General features: G+C 44.0%; 3 protein-coding genes across 3 annotated transcripts in view; all 3 read left to right on the plus strand.

The window, feature by feature from the left end:
* The window catches only part of LOC106570232 (partitioning defective 6 homolog gamma), a 42,876-nt gene extending 37,879 nt beyond the window's left edge, over positions 1-4,997 (plus strand). The window contains exon 3 of the mRNA XM_014142331.3: positions 1,868-4,997. Within this exon, the coding sequence (XP_013997806.1) occupies positions 1,868-2,931 (1,064 nt within the window). The 3' untranslated portion in view covers positions 2,932-4,997. The remainder of the gene's footprint in view (positions 1-1,867) is intronic.
* Positions 4,998-5,193: 196 nt separating this feature from the next.
* LOC106570231 (biogenesis of lysosome-related organelles complex 1 subunit 4) lies at positions 5,194-13,132 on the plus strand. The gene is made up of 5 exons (XM_014142330.3): positions 5,194-5,571; positions 5,727-5,798; positions 6,634-6,735; positions 6,888-7,022; positions 12,654-13,132. Exons 1-5 carry the CDS (start codon positions 5,278-5,280, stop codon positions 12,747-12,749), a joined length of 699 nt encoding a protein of 232 aa, XP_013997805.1. The 5' UTR covers positions 5,194-5,277; the 3' UTR covers positions 12,750-13,132.
* A 778-nt stretch (positions 13,133-13,910) lies between these two features.
* LOC106570230 (nuclear transport factor 2) lies at positions 13,911-18,615 on the plus strand. Its single transcript, XM_014142329.3, has 5 exons — positions 13,911-14,044; positions 14,591-14,711; positions 15,696-15,767; positions 15,875-15,973; positions 18,276-18,615. Exons 2-5 carry the CDS (start codon positions 14,613-14,615, stop codon positions 18,390-18,392), a joined length of 387 nt encoding a protein of 128 aa, XP_013997804.1. The 5' UTR covers positions 13,911-14,044; positions 14,591-14,612; the 3' UTR covers positions 18,393-18,615.
* The last annotated feature ends 41 nt before the right edge of the window (positions 18,616-18,656 follow it).

Here is an 18,656-nt window from a genome sequence, read left to right on the forward strand (position 1 = left end):
CTGCAGCACGGTGCTTCACACTGTACAGACAAACTTCATCCCTGGCTGTGGCTCAACACACAACAGACATGTCCTGAAAGGAAGGTCACAGGATGAGTTTATTATGCCTGAGCAGTCCTCTCACTATCATACTGTATCTATCTCCATCTCTCTCTGTCTCTTCCTGTCTTTGTGAATGCATGGTCTGAGAAAAGTGGTGACCTATTTCGGCTTGGGCGGTATCCAGATTTTCATAGTCATACCGTTCTTCTGCCATACTGGGATTTCTGGTATTACCGTCTTAACCCACAAGGGGCGCTAAAAACGCAACAGCAAAAAACGTTGGCCGTACATTACCAGAATGCTAACAAAATGTAGTACAAGTAATAGCGAAATCACATTATTAGCTATATGCTAACGAGCGAAAAGGAACAAACTAAATGAAAATCCAGCTCGTTAAGTTATTGAAGCATAGCTAATAGCTACCAAATGTAATTTTCGGTGGGTGTGGACATTTTTAAAAGCGAAAGCAAACGAGAGATTGTGCAAATGAACAAAGTTGTGATGCATGCTTTTTTGAAGGAAGGAGCAGAGGGGAGAACGGAGGAGGGGAAAAAACACTAGTAGGAAGCACAAGGAAAATATGGCAGCTGTTCAGAACTCATCCAGAGCTCTTTGACTGCTCCAACATGTCAGAAGGTCATTTTATAAGATGTCTCATACCAAACATTAGGTAGTGAATTGCATACACGTGTAAATTCATCACCTCGTGCGCCGCACAACAGCTCCCACTTTCTCCCATTGTGCTATTTACAAACAAACACGTGACTGGCGCAACTGTTCTTGGGAACTACTGTAAGCTTCCTAATGTAAAATAATGTGATGGGTGAAAGGATTTCTGAATGTATTGCACAAGTTGACTGCAGGTATTAACTTAAAAAGCAGCTATGAATATTGACATTTATTGAAAAACTTTAAATAGTTTCAACGTTATTGAAAAACCAAATACCCCGGTATACGGAATACAGCCTTGACATATTGGGTTGGTTTAAATACATTTTTATTTTTTGAAATATTTTTTTATTGTTTTGCATTATCACACTTGCTTGCAGACTGTGTTGTGTACAACTGAAGCTCAGAATGATTGGTATTCCAACTGTAATCCCATCTTGGTGTTTGGTTTGATTACAATTGTTCCTCCTATGGCTCTGTGTTCCACCCCACTGACTGCAGAGCTACACCAGACCAGCACAGCACCAATCAGGCTTTCTCTATGGCCCAGAGTGCAACAGGTTCAGCTACAAGTTCAGCCCAGTTAAATCTTTGTTCTGGAGTGGAGGGAAAGGATTTCACCCTAAACAAACTGAAGGGTTTTAATGAGAAACTTCCCATTGTCTTCAACTCCTTGTGTGGGTGTTTCTTTAGAGTGGGACTGGTAAACTTGTTTTACCCAGGGGTAGAGTTAGAGGAGGTTGAAGTAAGGCCTGTTTATGTGTATGGTAATGAGAGCTGCATAAATGTCTTGCTGCAAATAAAACCTTATGTATGATGTGTTCTTTCAAAGGCAACATCTGCTCACCATTTGAGGCTCATATGCTTCCAGTTAAATGTAGTGTTCCTGAGAGCTAAGCAGTTCTGTTCTGTGTTTCAGACAAGGTTCTGAGCAGTTTTCTCCTGTCTTCCAGAGGAGGTCTTAATGGGTTCTATATTTTCTGTGTTTTAGAGGAGATTCTAAGCAGTTCTGTTTCTCCTGTTCTGTGTTTCAGTTCTTAGCAGTTCTGTATTTCAGTTCTAATCAGTTATATTCTGTGTTTCAGTTCTTAGCAGTTCTGTTCTGGGTTTCAGAAAAGGTTCTAACCAGTTCTATTTCTCATGTTATGTGTTTCAGAGGAGGTCGACTACAGCAGCTACGGGACCCACTCTCTGACCCGGAAGAAGAAGGCTGTGGTGGCGCTGAGGAACGACGTCAACAGGAAGCGACCTCACATCCGCATCGGAATGCCGCAGGACTTCCGGCCAGTCTCCTCCATCATCGATGTGGACATCTTGCCGGAGTCCCACCGCCGCGTTCGTCTCTACCGTCACGGCTCCGACAAACCCCTGGGGTTCTACATCCGGGATGGGACCAGCGTACGGGTGACACCCCATGGCCTGGAGAAGGTTCCTGGGATCTTCATCTCCCGCATGGTGCCTGGCGGCCTGGCTGAGAGCACAGGCCTGCTGGCTGTTAACGACGAGGTCCTGGAGGTCAACGGCATCGAGGTTACTGGGAAGACACTGGACCAGGTGACTGACATGATGATTGCCAACAGCCACAACCTGATTGTCACAGTGAAGCCAGTGAACCAGCGGAACAACGTGGTGCGAGCCAGCCGGATCTCCGGCAGCTCCGGTCAGTCGTCAGACAGCAGCGGTTCCACCGGCTACCCCAGCCTGTCCACCACAGCCATGGTGACCGGTGCCCACGGCTATGCCGACGAGCTGGAGAGCGACGAGGAGTCAGACATCGTCATCGAGAGCAGCCTCAAGCGGCCGTCGCGGCGCTCCAACACATCAGTGGTGTCTGTGGCATCAACGTCACGCTCCCACACCCAAGCCTCTCCCCCAGCACCCGTGGAACACCCCAGCCCCCCTACCCGCCCTCTCTCTGTGGTTTCCACCGCCTCCTTCCACTCCCAACCCTCCTTCCACTCCCAGCCCAGCCTCAACGGCCTCTCCCACCACGGCAGCCTCAGCTATATGCTGCACAGGGACCTGAACCTCCAGCACCCACAGTACCAGCCCCACACCCTCCAGCACCACCATTCCCAGCACCACAGCAGCAACCCAGCCCTCCGGGAGAGCAACGGCAGCCTCCATAAAATCCTCAGCACCATGAGGACGGACCCTCGACACAGCCTGGCCCTGCCCCGGGGAGGGGTGGAAGAGGATGGCACTGTCATCACCCTATAATACACACGCCTACACTTTTATAACACACACACACACACTTGGATGTGAGCTGGAGCATCCCATGCCCGGTATATCCACCATGAGAATGAACATTGTTCCTCAAACCTCCTACTAATTTCTTTACATTTTTTCTAAGACAAATAATCCAGGAAACAAGAAGTTTATTCTGTATTGTTTGTTTGAAAGTTTTCTATGTCTTCTAAATGTCTTGATGGGATTCACCTGCTATCCTTTAGTGACCACTTTTAATCTGAATTGCCATCTTCTTTTTGGGACCAACCCTGAGCTTTTGTTTTTAAGAACAATTATGTGTCTGTAAAATGCTGCCTGTCTGTACTGATTCTCGATCTCTGTATTTTAACTGGAAGATTCTCATCAATCATCTGTATCTATTCCAATAAATTATTCTAAGCTTTAATGAGAAGTATTGGATTATCACATGTACTAAAACTCTTACTTCCCTTACCAGCAGTCATTTATACCTGGTACGTTTTGAACCGCTATCAAGGAATACTTCCTACACTGAATATGGGCCTAGTCTATATCCTGTTTCCTCTTCTCCACCAGTTCTGTTTGTGAAGCTCCTAAAATGGACTCCAGGAATGCAACATGCTCTTTGGAAAAAAAATACTCTTATCTTTACTGTTTACTCAAGACACCTCTGCTCAGCTGTGAACCCTGTTAGTTACAGCAGGCAGGGGGATGTGAACCCTGTTACACCAGGCAGGGGGATGTGAACCCTGTTACACCAGGCAGGGGGATGTGAACCCTGTTACACCAGGCAGGGGGATGTGAACCCTGTTACACCAGGCAGGGGGATGTGAACCCTGTTACACCAGGGAGGGGGATGTGAACCCTGTTACACCAGGCAGGAATGCTGGAGTGTGAAGGTGATAACACCTGAATTTGCGTCTGCTTAACCTCACTCATTCACTTTCCTACACTATTGGGCACACGCATTGAGATCCATGTTCGGATCCAGTTATACTTTCATTTACAAGCACAATCCATCCATCCATCCATCCATGATATGGTAGACTTTGAAGTATATGGATTATGTGGGACACTAAGCCATCCATCTGTGGTTAGATTTTTGTATGGGATTCTTCTCACCATTATTCACATTGTAGTTCAAAGCTTTTAAGCTGTCAAGGTTTGCACTTTTTTTTTTTGTTAAACAGTCTTGTTTCAACTCTTTAAATCGCCATGTTAGTACTCCCAGGATTAATATAGGATTATCACCCCATTTTGGTTCACAAACATGTACTTTTTTTTGTTGCTCTTTCCTTTTCCTCTCACCAAAGGCTGCTCCGGTTACCTTGACAATGTGGTCTTCTGACCATATTGAGGTTATTCCCTGCATTTCTTCACTATGGACAGTCAGTTTAACCCTGTTGAGTAGTGCTATAATGTATTGGTCACTGCCCCCTCCTGGTAGTACCATCGACTCAGTGTGGGCCCACATATTCACACCTAAGAAATATTACAGGTTTTATATTTATTACAGAAACGTCTAGATTTTTTCTGGAATAATGTCTATTTTTTACTATCTTTTTAATGTACATAAGGATTTTATAATAGATTTTTACAAGAAAGACGATGACCTATGAACAAGTGATTCCATTAGGTATAATGGTACGAGGATAATTATGATTGGGAATATTTCTGCATGTCATGTAAACTGGACTGTTTTTATTCTATGTTATGATGATGTACAGATATTTCAATACATTCTCCACACATACATTGGAGAAAAGGTTTGTAAAACACTTGGTGCCTTTTTTAATTCATTTTAGCCCAGATATGTACTGAGCACTCAAATGTAAACAATAGTTGAATGGATATTAGGGCTTGATCTGTAATTGCTCAATCATTATTTAGTAGACCTAGTTGCTCTTTCAACGTAGCAAACTGTAAGTATCACTTCAACTAATTCCCACAATTGAAATTCAAACCCTTTATGCAATTAATTTGAATTGTATTGTGAATATTGTGCTCATTTTATTTTCTTACTGTTTTGTCATTTTTTGGGGAGAGAATTTTTGGAAATAAAGGTTTCAAATGCACTTGCTTTCCTGTTTTTCTTATTGTAGAACATTGTTGCAGGTGACTGATATAGAAAGAAAATGAACGTTTCCTGTGTGATAACTCAAAATCTCCATTAGAAACAATTATCAGACTGATAATTCAATTTGAGGGAGAAACGGCCCTGATTTTAAAATTGCGCCTTTTCGCTTAGTTCTACTTGACCCTTGTAAGCCGCCATCCACAGTTTCAACTACGTGATTTAATCATCTGACAATCATAACATTGTAGCAGAAGGTGACATCAGGAAACTGGGCAGAGATGGAGCCTAGGATGGAAAATAGGGTAGGTTTTCTCTCCCCGCTGGAGGAGTCCAGTGCCGAGGTGAGTCGGGACAGTGGCTTCGTGTCGCAGAGTGCGAGCAGTTTATCCATGTTGAGCGAGGCCCTAAGCAGTGGCACCGTGTCGCATAGCCCCAGCTTCGGCGCAGCAGTCTCGCAGAGTCCGAGCTTCAACTCCGCAGAGCCCGACCCAGACCACAACCAGGAGGATGAGATCCTGAGACACACTGCTCTCAGTTACTCCTCCTACATCAGAGCTACTGCTGGAGATGAGGTTAGAATTGATCAACCTTTCCGATAGAGGTAAAATACAGCATCCTATCTATGCTGAGTTGCAATATAGCAACATGCTAGCTATAACTGGATACGCGTGAACCAAGTTAAAGGTCACTTGACTGTGGTTATAACCATGTCCTTTCCATACCCCAGATCCTGTGTTTGGAGAAAAGTCTGGAGGAAATGCTGACTAGGGTGGATGAATTTGTAGGAATGCTTGATATGGTACGTGTTAAGAGATGTGCAGTATTTCTGTTAAATGTATGTGAAGTATGCATTTCAATTACTTCTGTGCAATTTGTAATTTGTATTACACTGAGTTGAACTACATGCCAATAGATTTTTTTAAGAAGATACTTTCGAGAGCTGTAATTTGTATTTTCACAATACAATAATACTTTTCTAGGTATACCATTTTATTTCTATAGTGGTTCACAATTGTGTAGCCCCTTCTCACCCTGCATTGGTGTGATGGCACTATGGTGTGATAAGAGCATCTGCTAAATTAACGAAATATAATTGTAGAGTTAACAATGTACAATTGCAAAGCATGCTGATTATTATTCTAATGAGCCAATAGTATCCAGTGTGCTTTGCAGTTAATTTTGGTATTTTCATATATACATTTGTCATTTAGCAGACACTCTTATCCAGAGTGACTTAGTCAGTGCATTCAACTACGGGAGATAAATAACAACATATCACAGTTCTAGCAAGTAAAAAGTTACAAGCATTTCCCTACACTCGCAATAACATTTAACCGTGTGTATGTGACCAATTAAAATTGATTTAATGTTTCTGTAACCGTTACTGGGAATGTTGTTGCTGTTCAGGCCAGCTACTTGCAAATGTATTTCTGTATTTTAAAATACAAAATACATGTATTTGAATGAAATACATTTCAAATTACAAGTATGTTGTAGTTTATTTTTGACACATTGATCTTTATGGTATTTTGTAATTGAATTTTGTAATTTTTGCCTAACCCTGTATGTGCTGTTCATGTCCTCATCTGTGAAAGTGGGTGAGACATTTATAACTTTTCTTCCTCTGGTTATAGATCCGCAATGACACATCACAGATTGTCAACGAGAACTTACCTCAAATACATAGAAAATCAGAAGAGATGAGACAAATATACAGAAAGATTGACAAGTTGGATGTAAGTGTGATTTAATTCATGTAATTGATAATGACCAGGATGTTGTCATTGACATGACATGATCTGTGTACCAAATGGCACCCTATGTACTATATTTGGGACACTGATATGGTAGTACTGTATCTGACCCTGTTCCCTGGTGTTGTGTCTAGGCATTTGTAAAGATTGTAGGTGCCAACGTGAATGTCATGGAGGACCAGGTCACTCAGGCAGAGAGGGAACAAGGAACCCTGCCGGGCGCCTTCAGAAAGATGTTCCGCACCATGAATGTCCCAGGCTTTCTAAATGTGAGGATTTAATCAACCAACCAATCAATCAGCATTTCAGTCAAAAATTAAGGCATTTTCTATTTGAAGTGTGAAATCTGTATTCCTATACTTAATCATCGTCTCCCCTGAACACAGGAGGCTGCTGAGGGGAGGGCGGCTCATAATAATGGCTGAAACTGAGTGAAGGGAATGGCATCAATCACATGGAAACCATGTATTTGATACCATTCCACTATTCCGTTCCAGCCATTACCACGAACCAGTCCTCCCAAATTATGGTGCTACCAACCTCCTTTGCCCCTGAACCAGTATCTGTGCGTTAGAGTCCTCTCTAAAGTCCAGAAAGCTCAGATTCAAACTCCCATTTACCAGCTCTGCAAGTGTTATGTCAAAATACATTTGTTGATCACCAAATATGGAGTTTCGCTGAACAACTACTATCTTAATTTGATCCCGTTACGACTGGTATGTACATCCAAAAAAAGTCTAAATAAAAATGTACAAGCAACTGAAAAAATGCCTATTCGGCACATCCAACCACTCATTACTGCCACACACAGGTCGTAAATATACAACAGCTCAACCGGCCGTAACGGGAGTAAATTAAGATATTCATCAACAAGCAGGACGCACAGGATGTACTTCAGACACCCGACAAGGCCAAAATCCCCGTCATTGGCAAGAGAAGGAGACGCAGCTACAGAGGACACAGAGCGGGGTGCCTCGTAAGGATCCGCCGACTACCTTTACCGTCAGTATTACTTGCCAATGTACAATCATTGGACAATAAATTAGACGAGGTACGATCACGAATATCCTACCAACCGGACATCAAAAACTCATGTTTCACCGAATCGTGGCTGAATGACGACATGGATATTCAGCTTGCGGGATATACGCTGCACCGGCTATATAGAACAGCACATTCCGGTAAGACGAGGGGGGTGGTCTGCATATTTGTAAACAACAGCTGGTGCACGAAATCTAAGGAAGTCCCTAGATTTTGCTCGCCTGAAGAAGAGTATCTCATGATAAGCTGCAGACCACACTACTTGCCTAGAGAGTTTTCATCTATATTTTTCGTGGCTGTTTATTTACCACCACAGACAGATGCTGGCACTAAGACCGCACTCAGTCAGCTGTATAAGGAAATAAGCAAACAGGAAACCACTCACCCAGAGGCGGCGCGCCTAGTGGCCGGGGACTTTAATGCAGGGAAACTTAAATCAGCTTTACCTCATTTCAGCATGTTAAATGCGCAACCAGAGGGAACAAATTCTAGATCACCTGTACTCCACACACAGAGATGCATACAAAGCTCACCCTCCATTTGGCAAATCTAACCACAATTCTATCCTCCTGATTCCTGCTTACAAGCACAAAATAAAGCAGGAAGCACCAGTGACTCGGTCTATAAAAAAGTGGTCAGATGAAGCATATGCTAAACTACAGGACTGTTTTGCTAGCACAGACTGGAATATGTTCCGGGATTCTGCAGATGGCATTGAGGAGTACACCACATCAGTCACTGGCTTTATCAATAAGTGCACCAAGGACGTCGTCCCCACAGTGACCATACATACATACCCCAACCAGAAGCCATGGATTACAGGCAACATTCGCATCGAGCTAAAGGGTAGAACCTCCGCTTTCAAGGTGCGGGACTCTAACCCGGAAGCTTATAAGAAATCCTGCTATCCCCTCCGACGAACCATCAAACAGGCAAAGCGCCAATACAGGACTAAGATTGAATTGTACTACACTGGCTCCGACACTTGTCTTGTGTGGCAGGGCCTGCAAACTATTCCAGACTACAAAGGGAAGTACAGCCGCGAGCTGCCCAGTGACATGAGCTTACCAGACGAACTAAATCACTTCTATGCTCGCTTCGAGGCAAGCAACACTGAGGCATGCATGAGAGCATTAGCTGTTTCGGATGACTGTGTGATCACGCTCTCCGTAGCCGACGTGAGTAAGACCTTTACACAGGTCAACATTCACAAGGCTGTGGGGCCAGACGGATTACCAGGACGTGCGCTCCGGGCATGTGCTGACCAACTGGCAGGTGTCTTCGTTGACATTTTCAACATGTCCCTGATTGAGTCTGTAATACCAACATGTTTCAGCAGACCACCATAGTCCCTGTGCCCAAGAACACTAAGGTAATCTGCCTTCACGTCCGTAGTCATGAAGTGCTTTGAAAGGCTGGTAATGGCTCACATTAACACCATTATCCCAGAAACCCTAGACCCACTCCAATTTGCATACCACACAAACAGATCCACAGATGATGCAATCTCTATTGCACTTCACACTGCCCTTTCCCACCTGGACAAAAAAAACACCTACGTGAGAATGCTATTAATTGACTACAGCTCAGCGTTCAACACCATAGTGCCCTCAAATCTCATCACTAAGCTAAGGATCCTGGGACTAAACACCTCCCTCTGCAACTGGATCCTGGACTTCCTGATGGGCTGCCCCCAGGTGGTAAAGGTAGGTAACAACACATCCGCCACGCTGATTCTCAACACGGGGGCCTGAGGGTGGGTGCTCAGTCCCCTCCTGTACTCCCTGTTCACCCACGACTGCGTGGCCTGGCACGACTCCAACACTGTCATTAAGTTGGCACAACAGATGACATAACAGTGGTAGGCCTGATCACCGACAACGACGAGACAGCCTATATGGAGGAGGTCAGAGACCAGGCCGTGTGGTGCCAGAATAACAACCTATCCCTCAACGCGATCAAGACAAAGGAGATGATTGTGGACTACAGGAAAAGGAGGACCGAGCACGCCCCCATTCTCATCGACGAGGCTGTAGTGGAGAAGGTTGAGAGCTTCAAGTTCCTTGGTGTCCACATCACCAAGAAACTAACATGGTCCAAACACACCAAGACAGTCGTGAAGAGGGCACGAGAATGCCTATTCCCCCTCAGGAAACTAAAAAAGATTTGGCAAGGGTCCTCAGATCCTCAAAAGGTTCTACAGCTGCACCATCGAGAGCATCCTGACTGGTTACATCACTGCCTGGTATGGCAACTGCTCGGCCTCCGACCGCAAGGCACTACAGAGGGAAGTGTGTACGGCCCGGTACATCACTGGGGCTAAGCTGCCTGCCATCCAGGACCTCTACACCAGGCGGTGTCAGAGGAAGGCCCTAAATATTGTCAAAGACCCCAGCCACCCCCGTCATAGACTGTTCTCTCTGCTACCGCATGGCAAGTGGCACCGGAGCACCAAGTCTAGAACAAAAAGGCTTCTCAACAGCTTTTACCCCCAAGCCATAAGACTCCTGAACAGGTAATGAAATGGCTACCCGGACTATTTGCATTGTCCCCCCCAACCCCTTTTTTACGCTGCTGCTACTTTGTTTATCATCTATGCTTAGTCACTTTAACTATACATTCATGTACATGAACTCAGCAAAAAAAGAAATGTCCTCTCACTGTCAATTTTCAGCAAACTTAACGTGTAAATATTTGTATGAACATAACAACTTTCAACAACTGAGACATAAACTGAATAAGTTCCACAGACATGTGACTAACAAATTGAATAATGTGTCCCTGAACAAAGGGGGGTCAAAATCAAAAGTAACAGTCAGTATCTGGTGTGGCCACCAGCTGCATTAAGTACTGCAGTGCATCTCCTTCTCATGGACTCCACCAGATTTGCCAATTCTTGCTGTGAGATGTTACCCCACTCTTCCACCAAGGCTCCTGCAAGTTCCCGGACATTTCTTGGGGAAATGGCCCTCACCCTCACCCTCCGATCCAACAGGTCCCAGACGTGCTCAATGGGACTGAGATCCGGGCTCTTCGCTGGCCATGGCAGAACACTGACATTCCTGTCTTGCAGGAAATCACACACAGAATGAGCAGTATGGCTGGTGGCATTGTCATGCTGGAGAGTCCTGTCAGGATGTGCCTGCAGGAAGGGTACCACATGAGAGAGGACGATGTCTCCCCTGTAACGCACAGCGTTGAGATTGCCTGCAATGGCAACAAGCTCAGTCCGATGATGCTGTGACACACCGCCCCAGACCATAACGGACCCTCCACCTCCAAATCGATCCCGCTCCAGAGTACAGGCCTCGGTGTAACGCTCATTCCTTTTACGATAAACGCGAATCCGACCATCACCCCTGGTGAGACAAAACCGCGACTCGTCAGTTAGGAGCACTTTTTTTCAGTCATGTCTGGTCCAGCGTCTGTGGTTTTGTGCCCATAGGCGAAGTTGTTGCCGGTGATGTCTGGTGAGGACCTGCCTTACAACAGGCCTACAAGCCCTCAGTCCAGCCTCTCTCAGCCTATTGCGGACAGTCTGAGCACTGATGGAGGGATTGTGCATTCCTAATGTAACTCTGGCAGTTGTTGTTGTTGCCATCCTGTACCTGTCCCGCTGGTGTGATGTTCGGATGTACTGATCCTGTGCAGGTGTTGTTACATGTGGTCTACCACTGTGAGGGCGATCAGCTGTCCGTCCTGTCTCCCTGTAGAGCTGTCTTGGGTGTCTCACAGTACAAACATTGCAATTTATTGCCCTGGCCACAACTGCAGTCCTCGTGCCTCTTTGCAGCATGCCTAAGTCATGTTCACGTAGATGAGCAGGGACCCTGGGCATCTTTCTTTTGGTCTTTTTCAGAGTCAGTAGAAAGGCCTCTTTAGTGTCCTAAGTTTTCATAACTGTGACCTTAATTGCTTACCGTCTGTAAGCTGTTAGTGTCTTAATGATCGTTCCACAGGTGGGAAGCATGGGAAACAATGTTTAAACCTTTTACAATGAAGATCTATGAAGTTATTTGGATTTTTACGAATTATCTTTGAAAGACAGGGTCCTGAAAAAGTGACGTTTCTTTTTTTGCTGAGTTTATTACCTCAATTAGCCCGACTAACCGGTCCCCCCGCACATTGGCTACCCGGACTATCTACATTGTGTCCCGCCACCCCCTCTTTTACACTGCTGCTACTCTGTTTATCATATATGCATAGCCACTTTAACTATACCTACATGAACGTGTTGCCTCTATTAGCCCGACTAACCGGTGCCTGTATATAGCCTCGCTATTGTATATAGCCTCGCTACTGTTTCAGCCTCGCTACTGTTACAGCCTCGCTACTGTTATTTTGTCTTTTTACGGTTGTTTTTATTTCTTTACTTATCTATTGTTCACTTAATACCAATTTTTTTACTTAAAATTTGGACTGTTGGTTAGGGCCTGTAAGTAAGCATTTCACTGTTAGGTCTACACCTGTTCTTTCCGCGCACGTGACAAACTTTTGAAGGTGCCGAAGAGGCATTTTGTTTGATTGCCTGTCATTTTTTTTTAAATACCGGCAGTAACTGGAGTACATGAAGTTGGTTGCTCAGCTAAACTCCATATATGGTGATCAACGAATGTATTTTGACATTATAATGCTTGCAGAGCTGGTGAATGTGAGTTTGAACCGGAGCTTTCTGGGCATTGGAGAGGTCCCTAACACACAGATACTGGTTCATATCTCCCTATGATCATCTGCTATTCATCATTTATTTTTATTGCTTTAGTAATGTTTTTTTTATTTTGTATTTAATGGTAGGTCTCATGGCCTATACATTGCTCTCAGTGGATATAAATTATGAACCATATTATTTATCTTTGCAGAAACCAGCCAGCCCCAGAAGGCATCAGCAGCATGATCAGGAGCTTCCCCCAGTGTTCAAAACAGATGATTATTTCACCAAACACCCAGGACACTGAAAGTTTGTCTGAAATGACACCCTATTCCTTTATAGTATTGACCAGGTCCCATAGGGCTCTTGTCAACAATAGTGCACTATATAGGGTGCCATTTAGAAGGTAACTTGAAACAGGCCTGCAACTCCCACACATCACACATGCAATGGTCAGCCTAACTCCTTCTCTAGGCCAGGGGACTTCAGTCTTCATGGCTGTCTGAACTGGACCAGAGCCATAGATTGAGATGGATATGGCTCTGGACCTGACTATCGGGACAATAATTCTAATGTGCTCTGGACTGGAGGATCTGAGGTGCAACAACTTCAACTAGCAATATAGTGTTGGCTCTCTCTCTTTCTCTCTCACAAGTGGCTGTGAAGACGCTGAAGAAATCAGACTCTTATTTATGCGGACACCTGAAATAGGAAAATTATGTTATTGATCTAAAGATTTATTTTTTAAGACAGTTTTTCCAAGTTCCTCCAAGTGTTTCCCCATTTCTGATTGTGTGGTCACATATTGAATTGCTGTCAGGAAAATTATATTAATCATCACACTTGTACTCTCACCAACAGTATGATTTGAAGTATATGATGTTCAAGCTTGACTAAACCTTAACATGATATGGTAGTTTTAGTGACATTCTGTCTGTAGACATCTTTTAAAATGCTATTGTTTCCTGATTGTATGGCCTAATGCTGGAGTGGAATTGGCTATTTGTAATTCTCCACACACTGCACCAAGCAACATTTATTTGTTTAACATACTCTTTTGTGATAATTGTATATTATTTTTTTACTTTTGTCACTAATGATCATCATACCAAATAATTACAAATAAAGTGGTTTCTTTGTTCTTGATTGACTTTCAGTAAACCCTCATCTGGAAAGATGTTATTGAGTGTCACTACAGATATCAAAATATATGAGGTAGCAGTTATGCACAATTTTGTCACTTTCACTTTGGCTCCATAAATCTGTGAAAATAACTTCAAATTATTGTTATACAAAAGTATACATTGTCATATCCATTAACTCACAATTGTCCACATTTACTGACATAATATTGAACACAACTAATTTAATATTTATATACATTTTATTATCAATGAGCTGAAAATAATTGATTACCAAGGTTGGTTGCACTGAAGTAAAACGCCCTTTCGGGGGGCATTCACGCTCTTAGGTACCCGTCAATCGAACCTAGGCGCGCCTCTATTGGTCGTTTAGTCCTGTATATGACAGCACGACCTGTATTCCGGATGAAGCGGGAAAGGCGTGCATCCACACTGGATTGCTAGCTAGTTGCATATTAAGGTAAGTTTCATATTAAGTTTTAAACAACCATTAAGGAATAACCGCGTTTACCTTATAAAGGGAAATTATTACTTGCAATGCAAAGTGAAAGTTTAGCTGTCATTTTCTGAGTGGAATGATGTACTGACTTTAAATGAGTTTAGCGAGCTAGCTATATAGCTACGTTAACTTGCTAGCTAACTAGCTAGCGTTTCCATTTTAGTCATTTAGCAGACGCTCTTATCCAGAGTTACGTATATGTGCTATTAGGGTTAAGTGCCTTGCTCAAGGGGCACATCGACAGATTATTCACCTAGTCGGCTCGGGGATTTGAACCAGCAACCTTTTGGTTACTGGACCAATGCGCTTTTCCTATACATTTCCGAGATATAGGAAGCCATTCTCGTGCTGATGTTCTCTTGATAAGTGCATAACTTCCATTGATTGATTGTAATTGCAATAATTCAGGGTGATTCTGAAACACGTGGGGTGTGCTCATCACCAGGTATAAAAAATAAAGGATGTGCTGCTGACTACCTCATATTCATGGCGCGTTTTCCTCTTCAGATTCCAACCTGCACGTTGAACCATGGCAAGCAAACCGGTGTGGGAGCAGATAGGTGCAGGCTTTGTGCAACATTATTACCAACAGTTTGATTCTGATAGAACCAAACTTGCTGACCTCTATGTGAGTATTTTCATTTCAACACATTTAGAGATGTTTAATGGTGTTTCATGGACCAACTTTGTCATCTGGAAACCTTTGGGTAAATCTCAAGTCTCAATTCCTTGCATCCTCCCCTGGGACTACCCTCCAAATAGCTCTTAAACTCTAGAAGGCATTCTGCCCTCTCCCTACAGTTTACGCTGTTTTAACGTTTAGAAATGTCAATCATCGCTTGTGATAAGTTTTTCAAAACATGAACATAGGGCCGTTATCTTTCATCAAGAGAGCATCCTTCAAATAAAAGATACAATTACTGTAGCATTTTTTTTGCAGATCCATACAGCTATGGTTGCTTCCATCTGGCCAAACTACAGTTCTGCTACACTTCCTGAGTTACACTTACACACAGGTGTTTGTGGCATACTAGGTAGCACAGGTGGTCACCTCTTGTCATCTGTCAGTTTTCTGTAAACAAGCGCAGTAACATGGACATAACCCTATCAAGGTGTACATTTTTGTTTTTTGAAAATTATAAGGTACTTATCCTTGCGAAACTGTACTGCAAGTGACGTCAGCGTCTGGACTCTTAACAAAACTCCCCCGTATAGAAGGTGACTTCGTCCAATGACTCTTGTGTAATGTAATGGAACTGAGAGATGATCTAGGTCTATCCTTCAAACGGCTTTGATAAAGTGGCATGGATGAAGAGGAAACAAGGACTCAAGGAAACACTTTTGAGATGGACCCCTAGTGTGTTCATTAGTCAGATTCAGTTGTAAACGTTTTCCAATAGTAACCATTTCCTCCAAACGGAAAATGTTTTGCAACGATAACAAGAGTTTCTATTGGACAAATTCGGGTAGGTCCCTCCCCGTTTGGTACCTAGAGTAAATGCTAAACGGTTTCTGTTGCAAAGCTAATGGATACACCCCTGCTCATGTTGTTCAGTGTGTAACTGATAAGTTCAGTGAGAGCTCACTGTCTTAAATGACTGTGTGTTTCCAGACTGATGCGTCATGTTTAACATGGGAAGGAGTTGGTTTCCAGGGGCACAAAGCCATTATGGAGAAGATCACTGTAAGTGACATCTTCATTTAAGCTTCACATCATCAAACTAATTATAATGCATAACTTAATTATTTCACATGGTACAGACATAGACCTTGTTGTCTCCCTTACTGCAGAGTTTACCGTTCCAGTCGATCCAGCACAGCATCACCGCACAGGACCACCAGCCCACACCAGACAGCTGTGTGATGAGCATGGTGATGGGACAGCTCAAGGTAGGTTGTTTCAAAAGTAGTGGACGCACGTTCTGTGACTCGCTGGCATAAGAGTTCATACCAGAAACTCAACCACAGCTTAAGATGGTGCCAGTGATTTTGCATCCTTTTCAGTGACAGAGCTGGTGTATACGTTTTTACAGTTGGCGGTCACGTGTGTTAACTGTTTTTGCGAGGCAGAGGACCGTAGTTCAAATGAAGTCAGTGGCAAGTTGAGGGAAGAAATTAAGCTGCTAAGCTAGCACAGTGACACCTGTTCCACTGGGTATTGCTATCTGCACGCTGGGGCTGAAACGGTGCACGTTGAATTGCGGGAGCTTTTCATGGAAGGAGCTACTCCTGTTTTAATTTCAATAGCACCTGAAGATACTTGAGTTTAAAGGGATACTTTGGGATTTTGGCAATGAAGCCGTTTATTTACATTCGTACAGTCAGATGAATTTGTGGATACCATTTTTGTCTGCGTGCACTATGTAGGAAGTTGCTAACTAGCGTTAGTAAAATGACTGGAAGTCTATGGTATCTGCTAGCAGAAAGATAAAAATGGTTTCCACAAGTTAATCTGACTCTGGGGAACTAAAGGGCCTCATTGCCATATTCCCGAAGTATCCCTTTAACTATAATAAACTTTAAATAAATCAAATCGATGGGGCCTGTTATGGTTAATTTCTACTGTATGTAATGTAGTTGAGTAAACTACACTGCTCAAAAAAATAAAGGGAACACTAAAATAACACATCCTAGATCTGAATGAAATAATCTTATTAAATACTTTTTTCTTTACATAGTTGAATGTGCTGACAACAAAATCACATAAATTGGATTTCCATTGATTATTTATCAACCCATGGAGGTCTAGATTTGGAGTCTCACCCAAAATTAAAGTGGAAAACCACACTACAGGCTGATCCAACTTTGATGTAATGTCCATAAAACAAGTCAAAATGAGGCTCAGTAGTGTGTGTGGCCTCCACGTGCCTGTATGACCTCCCTACAATGCCTGGGCATGCTCCTGATGAGGTGGCGGATGGTCTCCTGAGGGATCTCCTCCCAGACCTGGACTAAAGCATCCGCCAACTCCTGGACAGTCTGTGGTGCAACGTGGCATTGGTGGATGGAGCGAGACATGATGTCCCAGATGTGCTCAATTGGATTCAGGTCTGGGGAACGGGCGGGCCAGTCCATAGCATCAATGCCTTCCTCTTGCAGGAACTGCTGACACACTCCAGCCACATGAGGTCTAGCATTGTCTTGCATTAGGAGGAACCCAGGGCCAACCGCACCAGCATATGGTCTCACAAGGGGTCTGAGGATCTCATCTCGGTACCTAATGGCAGTCAGGCTACCTTTGGCGAGCACATGGAGGGCTGTGCGGCCCCCCCCAAAGAAATGCCACCCCACACCATGACTGACCCACCGCCAAACCGGTCATGCTGGAGGATGTTGCAGGCAGCAGAACGTTCTCCACGGCGTCTCCAGACTCTGTCACGTCTGTCACGTGCTCAGTGTGAACCTGCTTTCATCTGTGAAGAGCACAGGGCGCCAGTGGTGAATTTGCCAATCTTTGTGTTCTCTGGCAAATGCCAAACGTCCTGCACGGTGTTGGGCTGTAAGCACAACCCCCACCTGTGGACGTCGGGCCCTCATACCACCCTCATGGAGTCTGTTTCTGACCGTTTGAGCAGACACATGCACATTTGTGGCCTGCTGGAAGTCATTTTGCAGGGCTCTGGCAGTGCTCCTCCTGCTCCTCCTTGCACAAAGGCGGAGGTAGCGGTCCTGCTGCTGGGTTGTTGCCCTCCTACGGCCCCCTCCACGTCTCCTGATGTACTGGCCTGTCTCCTGGTAGTGCCTCCATGCTCTGGACACTACGCTGACAGACACAGCAGACCTTCTTGCCACAGCTCGCATTGATGTGCCATCCTGGATGAGCTGCACTACCTGAGTCACTTGTGTGGGTTGTAGACTCCGTCTCATGCTACCACTAGAGTGAAAGCACCGCCAGCATTCAAAAGTGACCAAAACATCAGCCAGGAAACATAGGAACTGAGAAGTGGTTTGTGGTCACCACCTGCAGAACCACTCCTTTATTGGGGGTGTCTATAATTTCCACCTGTTGTCTATTCCATTTGCACAACAGCATGTGAAATGTATTGTCAATCAGTGTTGCTTCCTAAGTGGACAGTTTGATTTCACAGAAGTGTGATTGACTTGGAGCTACATTGTGTTAAGTGTTCCCTTTATTTTTTTGAGCAATATATTTGTAGAGGATGATGTTCATCTGTTCTCTTTTCTTTAAAAGGCTGACACGGACCAGGTGATGGGATTTCAACAAACTTTCCTGCTGAAGAACGTGGACAACAAATGGATCTGCACCAACGACATGTTCAGATTGGCACTACATAACTTTGGCGCATAGGAGGAAATGGAAGGATCACGTACATTCCACAGAGTTAGCTTTTTATATTACATTTCAACTTTACATGTATGTGTTTTTGTTAGGGAATGCTTGTCAGATTCTATTGTCTTCAATAAGCTCATGTTAACCAATTTTAAGACTGTTCTGGACAGTTAACTGCAAACTGTTACAGTGATGGTGAATGATGCACAGGAACACAACAGAATAAATTCATTCCCAAATACGTTTGGTACAATTTGCGTTATTGTTATTCAAACTATCCCT

The sequence above is a fragment of the Salmo salar genome, chromosome 14 (genome assembly GCF_965601325.2).
Source record: "Salmo salar chromosome 14, fSalSal1, whole genome shotgun sequence".
In the NCBI taxonomy this organism is placed as follows: domain Eukaryota; kingdom Metazoa; phylum Chordata; class Actinopteri; order Salmoniformes; family Salmonidae; genus Salmo; species Salmo salar.

Excerpts from the sequence above, each read along its gene's own strand:
- LOC106570231 (XM_014142330.3), top strand. The coding sequence starts at position 5,278 with ATGGAGCCTAGGATGGAAAATAGGGTAGGTTTTCTCTCCCCGCTGGAG. Across the intron at positions 5,572-5,726 it reads GAGCTACTGCTGGAGATGAG|ATCCTGTGTTTGGAGAAAAG; the intron begins GTTAGAATTGAT and ends TCCATACCCCAG. Across the intron at positions 5,799-6,633 it reads TTGTAGGAATGCTTGATATG|ATCCGCAATGACACATCACA; the intron begins GTACGTGTTAAG and ends CTCTGGTTATAG.
- LOC106570230 (XM_014142329.3), top strand. The coding sequence starts at position 14,613 with ATGGCAAGCAAACCGGTGTGGGAGCAGATAGGTGCAGGCTTTGTGCAA. Across the intron at positions 14,712-15,695 it reads CCAAACTTGCTGACCTCTAT|ACTGATGCGTCATGTTTAAC; the intron begins GTGAGTATTTTC and ends GTGTGTTTCCAG. Across the intron at positions 15,974-18,275 it reads TGGTGATGGGACAGCTCAAG|GCTGACACGGACCAGGTGAT; the intron begins GTAGGTTGTTTC and ends TTTCTTTAAAAG.